Source organism: Gadus macrocephalus, chromosome 9 (assembly GCF_031168955.1).
Source record: "Gadus macrocephalus chromosome 9, ASM3116895v1".
Lineage (NCBI taxonomy): Eukaryota > Metazoa > Chordata > Actinopteri > Gadiformes > Gadidae > Gadus > Gadus macrocephalus.
Window position 1 is genome coordinate 14,343,884 of NC_082390.1, and position 14,786 is coordinate 14,358,669.

The 14,786-nt window shown below is 39.8% G+C and overlaps 2 protein-coding genes across 2 annotated transcripts; one reads left to right on the top strand and one right to left on the bottom strand.

The window, feature by feature from the left end:
• Positions 1 to 5,051: 5,051 nt before the first annotated feature.
• On the top strand, positions 5,052 to 5,640 carry zgc:162634 (uncharacterized protein LOC555881 homolog). Its single transcript, XM_060060944.1, has one exon. The coding sequence runs from the start codon at positions 5,253 to 5,255 to the stop codon at positions 5,463 to 5,465; it is 213 nt and encodes a 70-aa protein (XP_059916927.1). The 5' UTR covers positions 5,052 to 5,252; the 3' UTR covers positions 5,466 to 5,640.
• On the bottom strand, positions 5,639 to 8,542 carry si:ch211-176l24.4 (uncharacterized). Its single transcript, XM_060060945.1, has 3 exons — positions 8,440 to 8,542; positions 6,189 to 7,746; positions 5,639 to 6,090 (listed from the first exon to the last, which is right to left on the bottom strand). Exons 2-3 carry the CDS (start codon positions 7,740 to 7,742, stop codon positions 5,956 to 5,958), a joined length of 1,689 nt encoding a protein of 562 aa, XP_059916928.1. The 5' UTR covers positions 7,743 to 7,746; positions 8,440 to 8,542; the 3' UTR covers positions 5,639 to 5,955.
• Between the last annotated feature and the right edge of the window lie 6,244 nt (positions 8,543 to 14,786).

The window sequence follows — 14,786 nt, forward strand, 5'->3', positions numbered from 1 at the left end:
AATATCACCAAACACACTCAAAGCTAAGCTAAAATTATTCTTTTTTTTAAAGCACAGTTTCAGAGCATATTTAGAATGCCGTCATTGGTGCTAGGGTTATGACGTCTGCTACAAATAAGTCATTTCGTCAATTATTTTGTCAACTCATTATTTAGTAAGCATCTATTGTCTCGTGTATTGGATTACATTGGATGGTTACACTCTCTCATACACTCGTATACCTTAAAGCAGACACAGGAATGTTCTACACATCTCTGTGATTCTACCTCCCTTATTTAAAAAAAATCGATCTCTCTCTCCCTCTCTCTCGGTGCAGCATCTGTAGTGAGACAAATCTCATGTCAGATGTCTGGCACAATGCAGCTCAAGTGCCCGTGAGTATAAACGAATAATGACTACCCTGGAGACATCCTATGCTACACACTCATTAGCACACTGAAAGGTTGGCTGCATCTCTTTTTTTTTTTTTTTTTCCCACTCAGGTTCTGTCTCCGTGTCCCCCCCACTCTCCCCTCTAATGCACGTTCTGAGCTATCTTTAGCTATCTATAATATGGATCACTTTACACTGTACCCTTCCAACTATGTAAACATGACAACTATCGGTTCTCGTAATAAGTAACTCTGAGTTCTCATGCAATCCTCATTAACCAGGCAATGCCGGGAGGTGATGATGTCCTATACAATGCTTGGCCTACATGCACGTGCACACTTGTAAACTCAAGGGCACAGGAACCAGCATGAAGTGTAGTCACAAGGCTGTGTTGGCAAGTTCCCCTCGTGTATGGATGAGATATAATGATGCGCTGGTGATCCCTGGCCTCGGCTTATTCACACTCTCCCTCCTAGTGAGGAACTGTCAAGATTTAATTGGATGATTACACTGTGTTAACACCGTTGCCAGGTGACTGGGGGAGAGACAATTAGAGCTTGCTGTTCTATTAGAAGTGGGGCCAAGCCATTGGTCATTAATAAAGCTTCTCTGTCTGTTTTGATTCTGAGCATTTCTTGGGATGGGTGGATAATTAAAAATGAATAATAGTATGAAGTTCGGGCATAAGAAAGGACAATGGCAGAAACAGAGTTTGTGGACGGTTAAGGAGAATGGGTTTGTGGTGAGCTGATAAATTCAATCGGAAAGGGAAACATTTCAGTCAGAGGAAGATAAGGGGTTCAGAACTAAAATGAGAGAGCGAGAGCTGGAGAGGGGGCGAAGGGGATTAAAGGTGCAAAGCGAGAGCGGGAGGAAAGGCAGCCCTTGGGGATCTGATTATCAGAAGGAGTAAATGCTGGCTCAGTAGTCTTTTTTATCAAGGGATTAAGAGCTCGCTGGCAGGAAAGGAAAAATCTCCTGGTTCTAATTGGATAAAACCTGACCTGAGCTAGAGCATTATGATCTACTCTGCCTACAGTGACATTGTATCCACACACAGAGTCTAATTTATTCATTTCTTCCCAGAATAAAATTCTACCGGCCCAAATGTGAATGACGCTACATTATAAACAAACATAACTTGGCCCTTAAAGTCACAATGTGTAACATCACACTTCAATTAGCACGTTGCTTAAAATAACCTGGACATATCTGTAGTTAATGCTGATTGATAGGGATTTCAATCATTTGATCACATTCTAGCATACAAACGATCCTATTACCCAAATATAAATGACTGCCCCTTTTCTTTTTTCACAAGACACTCCCAAAACCCCTCCTACTCAGACCACCGAGCCAGCTTAGCTACGCTATAGGAAACATTAGCCAACCAATTGAAGTGGACAGAAGACTGTTATTAAAAAAATATATATTCTGAAAGTCTCCCGCTTGCTAACCAACTGGAACTGTAACTAACTGGAAGTTGTTCAATCTTATACATTGGCACTTTAAATAAAAAGCGATTGAATCTAATTTGTACTTCACGCCCTGCACTTGTGTTTTCCCGCATCTGTGATTGTCCTCCCTCTCCTTCATTGTTTTCACCTGTCCCTCATTAATATTCCCCTCCTTGTGTATTTAGTCAGTGCGTTCCTCCCTCTGTGCCAGTCAGTCTTTGTTCTTTGGATCAAGCGCCCCAGCAGTTCTCTAGTCTAGAGATTATTATGGTTCCTGGTATTTTTAATCCCGCCCCCCCACCCTTTTACCTATTAGTAAGACCAGGGGTGTCATTGTGTGTGTGTGTGTGTGTGTGGGGGGGGGGGGCTACAATGGGGGGAGGACCCTCGAAAAGCCTGGGATGACATTGACACTTTTTTGTTTCTAAGTATTTAATGTAAATTTAATAAAAAGTTTTGATTAAAAATTAACAGTGGAGGTTCACTGTCACCCAATACAGAGGGTGCAAATTAATTGAACTACTGCACAAGGATTCCCGAAAACAGTAATGCAACTAAACTTGAGCTGAGTGACTGCTAATGCAATATCATAGATCAATCAGCATCATAGCTACAATGTCATATGCCATATCCATCAAATAAACAAAAACCTAGCATAAATAAAATACCTAGCCAAGCTTAACATAATGAAACACATGGCCCTTAGTTTCAGAAGCAGCCACAGATAGTGGAACAGTCCCTCTTCATCTCCAGGGTTACTGAGGATGTGAGGAAAGATGTATGTGCTCTTGTTTGCCCAATTATTTGAGATATTTTTTTGTAAACATGGATCAAGAGTGGGAGGGGTCCCACAGAGACTGTTTTTGTTTCGGGCCCAGAGTTTTTTGCTGCACCCCTGGTTAAACCCATTCTTATTATCCAGACGAGTCTCGCTTTTTTAATCCTTTTTGTCGTTTAAACGTGATGTGAGAGGATATTGAATGTAAGTGCTTTTATACCTGAAAACCTCATGCATCCAACCCAAAGTCAAAGAAACAAATAGGCCCACATATTATATTATCCTGGCCAACCAGACAGCAGAATTCCATTAAATAAAAGGATCATAACAACAACGGCACGCATACCTACCAAGATATCTTGAAGAAATAAATATGTATGTAGACACACAGGGGATAACTATAACACAATTAAAAGCAAATATTTATCACAAAAGAGCGTGACCCTTGACCGAATGGGGCTTCTATGGGCCCTGCACCACTGTCGGTGTCCATACAGGAGAATAACCTTGGTTCTGTCCGTACAGGTGACTGATTGGGGAAGGTCTGGAGAGCTGCGGGAGTGTGGCTTGGGAATAGCGGTTTTAAAATGCACCGTAGCATGTGGTTGATAAAGAGGCTCGGAGAGCAGAGCCACTCCAGGTGAAAAGTCAAAGCACAGATCTTTCTGACCCTCCTCCAACACAGGGGGACAGAAACATATCAGTGGTATACTTACAAGACGTAGATGGAGTGGAAGACCCGCTACTAGAGAGAGAGAGAGAGAGAGAGAGAGAGAGAAGAGCATTCCTGTTTGTGCCGTAAGCTATACGAGTGTGGGAGCTCTGAAGTGGAGACTTTTGAAATTACTTCTCTGGAAACCTGAACCCTGAGATCAAATACTGGTGACTAGGACCCCCAGTGGTTTGATCTCAATACTATACTCCAGTCAGTACTTCATGTCACCATCCTTGATGCACAAAGAATGTTTGTCCACTTTGAACAAACTCATAAACCAGAGAGTGAGCCAGATCAAACTAATATCCCCTAAGGATAATACTGATCGGTCTGTTTGTATGTCTGCCACCCTTTTTTCTGGGTCACCTTCATGAAGAAAAAAATACTTTTCTCTTTTACTTATCAACTTATGCACACTTAAAAATATAGATTTAGGAAATCATGTTCAGGACATGTGCAAGCCTTCAATGAAAAATATAAGAAATATGTGAATAGTGTGGTGTGTGTGTGTGTGTGTGTGTGTGTGTGTGTGTGTGTGTGTGTGTGTGTGTGTGTGTGTGTGTGTGTGTGTGTGTGTGTGTGTGTGTGTGTGTGTGTGTGTGTGTGTGTGTGTGTGTGTGTGTGTGCGTGTGTTTAGTGTAATGGAAGGATGCTGTGTATATAACTAGGCGAGCTGTGTGTGGGGCTCAACCAAATATTGAAGAAGTTATAATTAAATTATGCACACATGAATATTCATTAATGTGTGACACTGTGCAAGCCGTCGTTATTTATTATCACATTACATTTACATCAACGCGATAGCGGGATTTGTCATGTTCAACTGTATAACGCTGCCCTCATATGGGCAGATATAGTATTGCCCATATATATAGTATAAAACGGACAGTTTCGTAACCCTGTTAATTAGCAAAAACAATTAACTAGCAAAAACTAGTTACAAAATAGCAAAAACAAATTATTATACCTGGCAATTTAAATTAAATCGGGAAGTGGAAAGACTATTAGTCCTCGATGATGTGTGTATGAAGAGGGAGATATATTTTTGTTACACCAATATCGTGTAGCGCTTCCTGTTTGGTACCCCAGGAGTTATTCGATTGTTTTGGTCATGTTTCAACATGCTTTGCGTAGATTGACGACTGAAACGCGCAGTATTCAACGATATGTAAGATATGCGCCTTCCTTCCATTCTGTACCATCTGCATTTGTGTCAACCAGAAACTTTACAAATGTGAAGGACGAGGGGGAGCAGCCGTTTGACACTTCGCTCCTCGACTTCCTTGTATGCCCGCTGTCTAAGAAGCCCTTGAGGTGAGTGTCAGCGCTTTAGGAACAATACAATGGAATATCGTAACATCCTAAATGTGATGTATTTAATATAAATGTTTCTGCATCCTCAAAAGCTGTAACGCTACATACAATTGAAGAACCTATATACAATATACATATACCTTGTCCTTGTCATGTACAGCGTCATTTCGATGATTGATTTATGTATATGCAATCTAGCTTAGCTTTGAACGATATTAGAAGCTGAATTTATTGAAACATGTTGCATGTGTTGTGCTTTGTTACCCTAGGTATGCGGTGACGACCAATGAGCTAATCAACGAGGAGCTTGGCATTGCCTACCCCATCATTGATGGCATTCCCAATATGATACCCCAGGATGCTCGACTCTTACAGAAGGACACCGACATGCCCGCTGACCCCACTCAGGGATAGAAACACAGGACCTCACGCACATCACCTATAGTTAATCTTTACTGATACAATTGGGATAGACTTATTTTGTTTAAATAAGTTATAATTATTACTATATTGTCATTTGTGGATGTATGCTCCTTGACGACTATACATTTGCCTGTACAATTGTGTTAGTACAACCATAGTAGACACTAGACACTTTCAACTTGTATCTGCTAACATGTTTTCCCTCGCCAACCTGGTGGTGCTGATCCCTATTGTTTCACTGTGTGGTTTGTTATTTTCCGCTGCGGTGGATGATAACTTCCCCCAGGGCTGTACTAGCAGCAGCAGCCTGTGCTTCTATAGCCTGCTGCTGCCAGTCACCATTCCCGTCTTCGTCTTCTTCCACCTCTGGAGCTGGATGGGAATTAAGCTCTTCAGACACAACTAGTGTCTTTGTTTGTTATCAAATTAATGTGTTGTAAAGAGGATATGGTGGAAACTTGTTTATGGTAACTAAATCTGGTGTAAATAAAAACACACACAAATGTATACTAATGTTGTATATTAGTGTGACAGTTGATTCACTATGTGATGGCAGTTCAAATAAATTGAAAACCTGTTCACTTTGTGTGTAGTTAACTTTATTTGTAGTTCAACTCAAAATTTGTGAATTTGTTAATGTTGCAAGAATGGGAATCTATTTGCAATAAACAAATTGAGTTTAACAACTTTATAGATTTAAACACATGAGAAAGACTTTAAAATGAACAACTATTGCAAAACTGTGTTCCTCATGTTCATGCTAACAGTTACTGCTGAATAAATATATGCAAAAACCTTATGGCTGAAAAAAATGCTCAGCCATGCTACTTTATACTGTTTGCATCAGTCAAGTTGTAGCTGTTAATATATTAAAATCATTCATATGTAACAAAGCTTTAGCGCTTCTTTCTGCTTTTCTTCTCCCTGCCTTGTATGAGTTTCATCAGTGGTGACTCTGGTCTGGGGGAAAGTCCCTCTCCTTTTGTCCTGAAGAAAAATGACTCGTTGAGTCTCATCTGGACTGCCTTCACCTGAAGATATGCACATAAAATCAGCATTCCATTAACAGTGGAGACTGAATCAATTGTCTCTTAAACTTTCCTCTTACACATAGAACATATTGTATTACCTGGACTAGGTCAGCTCTGCCACTGCGGATGCTTTCCTCACTGGACACTGTTGTGTCTGAAGACTTTGGCTCTGCCTCCGACTGGGGGCTTGGAGTTGTTTCAACTTTACCTTGAGCAGTACAAGGGGCCTGACTGGCAAGGGTTTCCTTACTCACTTTTACTTGAGTGGAGCTTGGTGGAGGCACACTGAAGTCCTTATGCTTCCCAGGTCTAAACGCTGAACGAATAGGGGGTGATGTCTTTGTACCTGTCGCCCCAACTACACTTTTAACATTGAGAGCTGACGTCTTCACCGAATCCAACAAGGACTTTCCAGGGTCTGTTCTCATTTTCAGAGGTAGGCTTAGGTCTAGTGCTATTAAGTCCAATCGGTTGTTATCCAATCTACTTTGTTGATAAAACTTAAGGTAACTGCAGAGCTCGGTGGAGAAGAAGTTCTCAGTCTGTGTGGAAGTGTCCGAGGTAGAAACCTTGCAAGTTGGGAGTGGCTCAAGAATGGCTGGTTCGGAAACAAGGACTTCTGGCGACTTCATCACTTCAATAGACAAGCTCAATGGTTTCGGGTTCACTATATATGACGTCCTTTTGGGTGTAAGGGGTGCCGGCTGTATTGTTTTAGCATCCTGTTTGGGTTGTGAATGTAATGCAATACACCTGCTTGATATTGGTTTGAGACTCATGTCCTCCTCTAGTAACATCATCTCCAATTTCTGGAAACTTGTTGAGGCTTTCTCTGTACGCTCGGAGGGTTCTTCAAGTGCCAGCCTGTGGTGTCCCCGTTGTTTTTTGGGTACTTTAGCTCCAACCTTCTCTCGCATCTCTCCATATTGATGGACATGACGCATTCTACCAATACTTTCTTCTGTGATTTCCTCACTGGACTGGTCGAGGGATGGTGCTCTGAACCTCTTCTGGGTTATGAAAAGATCCTGGCTGTTTATATCATCACTTGTGCACTGAGAATCATCGTTGTTTTGTGGCTCAGTCTTAAAATGTTTATTGAATGCACCTTCCACCAAAATGTCAGAACCCATGGACCCTTCACTCTGCATGGAGGAGCTGACGTTAACTTCAGGCGATTGAGTGGATGGAGCAACAAAGGAACCATACCCCAATTCAAATGCTACTTTCTTCTTCTTTTTGGTGACCTTCCGATGTGTAAGGATACTGGGAGACCCGTCTTGAGATGGTAGATCACAGCAATGTGGACGGGAGCTTTCCAATTTCTTCACCAATGTTTCATCCGTTTTTGGCAACGGCTGACTTTGTTGTAATGCACTGTTGGCTTGTGTTGAAATGAAATCTACTTCAACTGCTAATTTCATTGCCCTATCCTTTTTCTTTTTCTTTTTTTTGTCCTTCATTCCTTTCATTGCTTCTCTTAATTTTTTCTTTTCCTTTTTCTTTTGGATTCTACCTTCTTTTTTCATGGCTACGCCACCTTTGTCCTTCCGCTTGTGGTCCTTCTTTGGTTTCTTAACTTTTTTGCCAGTACTGGGTAAAGTGTAGCTTTGCCCGGGCACCTCGAAATCGCGGACTTCAAGATCAGTCATTATCCTGTATCAAAGGATAACAAAGATAATGTGGGCCTTCAAATAAAAATATGCACTTCCTGAATTACTCTGAAACCTGCCTTAGTTCTTACTAGGCCTAATTATATCATATTTAAAATGCTATTTACAGGAAGCATTACTTGTAATAGTGCAAAAAGTCAACAGAGTAACTGTCGTACAAAAAAACTAAAACCATAATTACTCAAAAGGGTGATGCAAAAGAAAAATAAATAGCACTATTAGCTCCAGTCACTACACAGACTAGACAGAGAACTTTGCTTCATCGTTACATTCTCGTATACTTTTTCTTTGACCCTTTTAATACTCTTTTAAAGACGTCCATGTCAGAAATGAATAAATTGTTGAACATTGTATCGTATTGAAGGACTGGGTCACTTGTAGTTAGCTCGAGAGCTGTCCGTAGCACTGCAAAGTGTTTCAAATATTTTAGCAGTTTAATTTTGTACTTACTTTTGCGAAAGATATGCGTTTTTTGTCTAAATAAACTTATGAGCTCAAACAAGAAGATCAAAGGAGTAAAGACGAAAAAAAGGCTTGTGAAATCGCGCCTTTACCATCAGATCAGAGGAAGCTAGTATGTATGTCACCAGGAGTATGTTCACACTGTATCACAGACTCTGTACATACTGTATCAACACGAAATACATTTGGAAGGGAAATAAAGTCGAAAACCTACCTCACAAAAGTATATTATCAACCAGGGTGTAAACCTGCTGAGTTTAAAAATCGCCCAGGGAGCAAGCCCGGCGATGTCTCGCGCCAATGTGAGGTGGTCGTTGTCAACTTGTCAGAAGCGCTTCATTTCATCTAAATTATTTTTTTTATTACATTGATCTGCCTCTATAGAAGTAGGTTAAGAAAGAGATTGAATGTAGTTTCCTAACCAATATATTATATTTTATATATATATATATATATATATCTAAATATCTATAAAAAATATAATATAATTTATTATATATATATATATATATATATATATATATATATATATATATATATATATATATATATATATATATATATATATATATATATATATATATATAAAAATGTATCTCCCCTGAAAGTACTGTAAAATAATAAGTTCGGCGCTTTTATTTCATTTTTCGTCGCCCCTGGCTTGCTTCTTCCGGAGGGGCAAGAGGGCCTCTAGCCCCACCATGGCCCCACCCATAGACATCATATAGACACCTATATGATGTCTATGGCCCCACCTGCCCAATGCCAAATTTGAAATGCGCATGCTCAGAGTGTTTCTCTGTTGAAGTGTACGGAGACTATTTTACTGCTGGTGGGGCTAGCCCCACCGGGACCGCCATGGACATATATGATTCGTTCCACTACAGTGTCATTTCGTTTTTCACAGTTCATTGGCTGTAGGGTGAGGCACGTGATGAGTCATTTTCATGACTCGAGTGACCTCCCACCTTACATCACGTGCCGCGCGCAAGAAGCCCGGTAGCGAAGAAGAGAAGGAGAATGATAACTTTGCTAATAAACATGCCGGAGGCACACAAACGAAAACGAATTGACAACATGAATGCTCCAATCATCTATTGGAGCATTTGAGACCCTTAGTCTGGAGGAAGAATTGGAGGTAAAACGCCTTATGTCTTGTGCTCTTCAGTCTATTCATGTTTTTCCAGTCTTATATGTACCCACTGCTGGCCTGCGCCTTGTCGTGGTGGCGAGTAGGCTTTAAACCAAGGCAGGCCATTCTGAATCTTTTCTTTCACAACTTTTTTCTTTGATTTCTCCTTCAGGACACTGCTTAGGCCTATGGGAGGTGTACTCCATGGTAAAATGATATTGGGTTCTTATAGTAGCTCTTACAGCTGTTTGCAGTAGTATAATTTTATTCTGAGGTTTACGGAAGCTTAGTTTAAAGTTTAAAAACTTTTAAAAACGATACTTTCATTATTGCAATATTTTGATGTCATCAATAAAAATAAAAGCTGCACTAATGTACTTTATTAATTGAATATATATATATATATATATATATATATATATATATATATATATATATATATATATATATATATATATATATATATATATATATATATGATACATGGAAAACAGTCACTTAGTTAAAAAACAAAAAGCCCAGCATACTGAATAGTGTTAAGTATATTTTTATTTGTAATGGTTGTGATGGCCCCAGCTGTCCTGGCAGGTCCTTGTGGGTGGAGCTGAGGGCTGAATAGAGAATGGGAAACACCAAGCCAGGGCTACAAACAGCATGGTGGGACACTGAGTAAGTAAGACCAATGAAGGAAGCTCAATCTCTATTTTGAAATACTTTGGCTTTTGTATGAAAATTACCATTTTATTTGTAATATATTAGGGCTGTAACTTTTTCCAAAAATGAATTTCAAACAAAATTAAAATGCCCCATAATTTGTTTGGATGGATGTCTGTATGCCTGAAAAGCCAGTAGAAACACCAATAAAAGTGAAGGGGTCTACCATTTTTGTTGAAGATTTCGGCAGTTTAGACGCTGTTTAGCGTATGACTGCCCTTGACAGGGCAGATGTTGAACTCGATTTTTACATACAGTCCTGTGTTGTGCAGGATAGCCGGGAGCAGGCGGAGTCAACGTCTACAAAGATCGCCACGACTGTGAAAATAAACGGGTGACGTCACACTGGTTCGATATTCAAAAGAATAAAAAATATTATCCTAGCCCCACCTGTTTTTTTACATGTAGAAACGCCACCACACACACACACACACACACACACACACACACACACACACACACACACACACACACACACACACACACACACACACACACACACACACACACACAGAAACACTCTTAGCTAATTCTTCTCATTCTCATCATTTGGCCCTACATTGACAAAATAACTCAAAATGGTAATTGCCCGTCTACATATGAGGTGAATGACCATGTCTGGGAAACCAGTTCTAAGTCCACAACAGCAAGAGGAACGGACTGCTTGTAAGTGAGACCTGGATGAGCTCACTGACTGTTAAAATACTGCTATACATGACCCCCCGTGACATAAATCCTCCCATAGTGGTTCCTGTTAAGGCAATCACAGTCACTGTAAGCTCTTTTCCTAACCTGAATGTACCTGGAAAACACATTTAATGATCCTGGTTAATTAAAAGAAGGGCAACCGGATAATCCATATCAATATTTTCAAGTTTTTCTTGAAAACAATCTGCTTTTTGCTGGAAAAACATTTAATAAAATATTTGAAAAGTAAAAGTGGCTCAAAATATTTGTATCAACATTGTATTTATTTCAGTTACTATTTGCAAATTACAAGTACCTGCTGTCAACCGACTTAACGAATTTGAACATCAAATGTGAAGTTGTGTCTTCAGAATTCCTTAGAAGGATACACAAACACATCACAAAACAACTCAAGTTTTAATAATTGACTCTTGACCTCAATTCCAAGTTAAATTTGAGGTTAAACCATGTACTTTAAAAGGTTTGCTTGTTTTCTGTCTATTTTGAAAGACCCAAGAGAATAATTTCTGCTTATTTATATATCTTCCTTGGTCGGCTTGGTATAGGCCAGTATAAAAATCAACGTTTACACCGAGATAGAACTGGAGCAGTCTTTATTTACACCACCGGGACTATTCCTGAAATGACGTGACCAGCCTAACTTGGCGGTGCAACTGACAGGAGTTTTAAATGATTGGCAGACACTAACGATGAGTATGTGATGTATTCCTAATGAGTATTTGGAGCACATGAGTTGAGAGTTCTTTCTTAAAGTGTCCCTTAAAATAGTTACTGAGCGATATTAAAATCTAGTCACGCTTGAAAAAACATTGTGGCTATTAGACATTTCCAATTTACCTCTGGTTCTGAAGGATCCAAATGTTGTTTGCTTGACTCTCATGCTCAATGCCGCAGGCAATGCCATTGGCGGCATAGTCAAGATTGAACCAGCATGAGGTAATGCCATTACAGGGTTGAGGATCCTAAGTTCAAAGGTTGTTATGTTTGGTGGGTGTCATCTGAATAGACCAGGGCTAACCCAGTTGGTAATAGTATCCTGGGAAAGCGAGGTAGGGTTAATAGGTCACCTTGGGCTGGACAGGCAACTCTGACCATCATCAATTTTGTGAAACTTGTGCTAACACCGGCAGGTGCACTGGCAGAGGATGATCAGGTGTGTTCTCTATTCAGGCCCTAGTGGTTTGGCGGGTCTGTCCCTTTCCCCTGGATCAATCAATACCTATATATTGTCTTTATTTTGATAAGACTACCAAATCCACCAACCGCCTAAATTACCATAAGATAGAAAAACTAGGCAACATGACTGATACAATTTAAGATACCAGGTAACATTTCTTAAGTCTCAACTCCACAAATAAATTAAAAACTAAAAAGGATCCTGTGTAAACAGAGACTATGTCACGACACAGTCATTCCTACCTTCTTCCATATTTAGAAAATTCATATCCTTATGGTTACCTAATGTAGTGGCTGTGACAAAAATAAGTACACTCCTCTTTAGAACCCCGGTCCCATGGAATGGTCCCCTTGGGAGGACCTGAGGGTGAGGGGGGAGGTAGAGAAGGCAGGGGGCAGAGAGATAAAATGGATGACCGTGACTCCCATTGAAGGGATGGATGTCCCTGGCTCAAACAGAAGACCAGAGGCGACTTCCCTGACTTCATGATGCAAATAACGCTTATGTTTTATGATACACCCACACCTTGGGTGTGTGTGAGAGAGAAAAATAGAGTCTGAGAGAGAAAAAGAGAGAAAGAGAGAGATTGGGTTTGTTAGATTAAAAAAGCAATTGTGTTTTCGGTCACAATCGCACTCACAATAAAGATATTGTAATCTAACCATTATATGGCCTAACCTCCACTATTTTTGAGAGGAAAAATAATACTACTCGTATTAATTGTATAGCCTACTTTGTATTTAGTAAAATATGATATATTGTAACCAATTAAATACTTACTATAAACAATAGAATATATTTTTGATATTCCGAGATACAGAATTAAAGAAATAGAAATGGTCCCAATTTAACAAATGGTCAAAGACCACACAAAAATGCAGCCCAAAGCACGCATCAGTTTCAGCCATTGAACCTGTAATGACCATAAGAGCATGACGACATGAACCCCTACATGCCACCCGAAATTCCGTTGGTGCCTTTGATGACGTTTTCTCTGACGTCTTCGATTTTTAAAGGTTCTTTTAGTGAACAGATTAGAACGACGTCAATTCCCAAGGAATCAGGCGTGTTACCATGGCTATACAATAATAGCCAACGAGGGTCGTAAATCTGCTGAAATGTTGGCCCTAATGCAGTGAAGAAGGCCTGGCCCCATGGCCTGGCCCACGCGGGAAGACAACCTTAAAGAGCACATCAGAAGTAGACAAATAGTTCCGGTAGGTTTTAATGTGTGGCAAAATTAAAGGAGCGTGCGCGGAATTCCAAAGTGACGTGCGTAGCTACACAAAGGAAGATGCCCATAGGTCAGCCAGGTGTCACCACGGGTATTAAGGGTAATGATTCTTCAATGATTAAGAAGGGCAATGACGAAAACACATGTTTGGGCCATAAAAAACTCAGTTAATTACTATCTCTATAATGCATAATTATGATATAATACAATACTATAGATATATTAAGCCTTTAAAAAAATAAAGGCCCACCATTAAACTACCAGAAAGCTATTATTCGTCAAGTCAAACTTTCAAATAAGATATTGGGCCATTTCAGGCTACGGGCATCAGGCTACCCCATCTCAATATGACCATTCCTGTTCTCGTTCCCATACCATACCCTACCCCACCCTACCCTATTCTACCCTATCCCCATCAAGGACTGTAAGAGTGACATCAGCAGCAACAATGAAGGGTCTCACTATAAAAGAACCTAGAGGAGCTCAGTGCTTATTCGATCTGCTATGAAACAAACTCAAGCATTTTTCTTTCTTTAGATATTTTTTTTAAACCATATATTGACACCAGCACAGAGACTGTACTTTTTTCAAAGGTATGTTGTTATTTTTCTAAGTTGCCTAAACGTAGGAGCTTACTTTGTGTTATTAATAAGCATTTTATAATCAATCAGACGGATTTTGTGGTTCTCATGCTAAAGCACTTTCTTTTTTCAGAACATGAGTATCAAGATGCAAATAAAAGATGTGGCTAAAAGGTTGCATATCGTCCTCTTCGTTGGCTTGTACATTCTGGCACATTGCGGGGCACAACCACTCAGGTATTTGCTTAATTTCAATTCCACATTCACATAAAGGTGCCCGGAATAATTTTGTGATGAAATAATGCCAATTGAATACATTCAACTAACCTTCACGTTGGCACGTTTTTTCTCCATAAAGGAAAAGGTCGGTGAGTGAAGTTCAACTTATGCACAACGTGTGGGAGCACAAGCACGCGCTAGACCGTCAGGATTGGCTTCAAATGAAACTGGGAAACATTCACACCGGATCGATCAACAGCGCGGGACGACCGGGGAAAGGTCCTCTTCTTTTGACCCCCCCTGATTCCAAGGACCTATCGCCCGAGCAAATCACATTGGATATGAACCTTTTGGATTTGAACTCAAGACACTCGCATTAATACCAACCATAAATGCCATGATTCAACCCCTGAAATACTTAAAGCATAGGCTAGGCCTATACTTGGCCGATTTATTTAATGTGCCTACTTATTTATAATAGGCCTAGCCTTTTTATAGGTGCTTTTTTAATGAGAAAATACGATTTTTGTTTTTAGTTTAGTTTTTCTATGTCTAGTGTTATTTTCTAAGCAGAGTTTATATGTGTCTATTGTTGATAACGGGGATATAATCGGGAGCCTTTTGAACATGAAAAATATCCATATTGCAAATACGTCAGAATTCAGAATTTGGCGTATAAGCAGGAAATTATTGGATAATAAATAGAATATGCCTACACAAATGATTATGAGAAACACTCCTAGGACCAACTTTTTTGTGGGTCTGTACAAAAAAGGTAATTTTTCTTAGCCTACTT

Bases quoted from the DNA above. Each gene is read 5' to 3' on its own strand.
- zgc:162634 (XM_060060944.1), top strand. From the start codon at position 5,253: ATGTTTTCCCTCGCCAACCTGGTGGTGCTGATCCCTATTGTTTCACTG.
- si:ch211-176l24.4 (XM_060060945.1), bottom strand. From the start codon at position 7,742: ATGACTGATCTTGAAGTCCGCGATTTCGAGGTGCCCGGGCAAAGCTAC. The intron at 6,091-6,188 runs GTAATACAATAT...GCATATCTTCAG, and splicing joins GCAGAGCTGACCTAGTCCAG to GTGAAGGCAGTCCAGATGAG.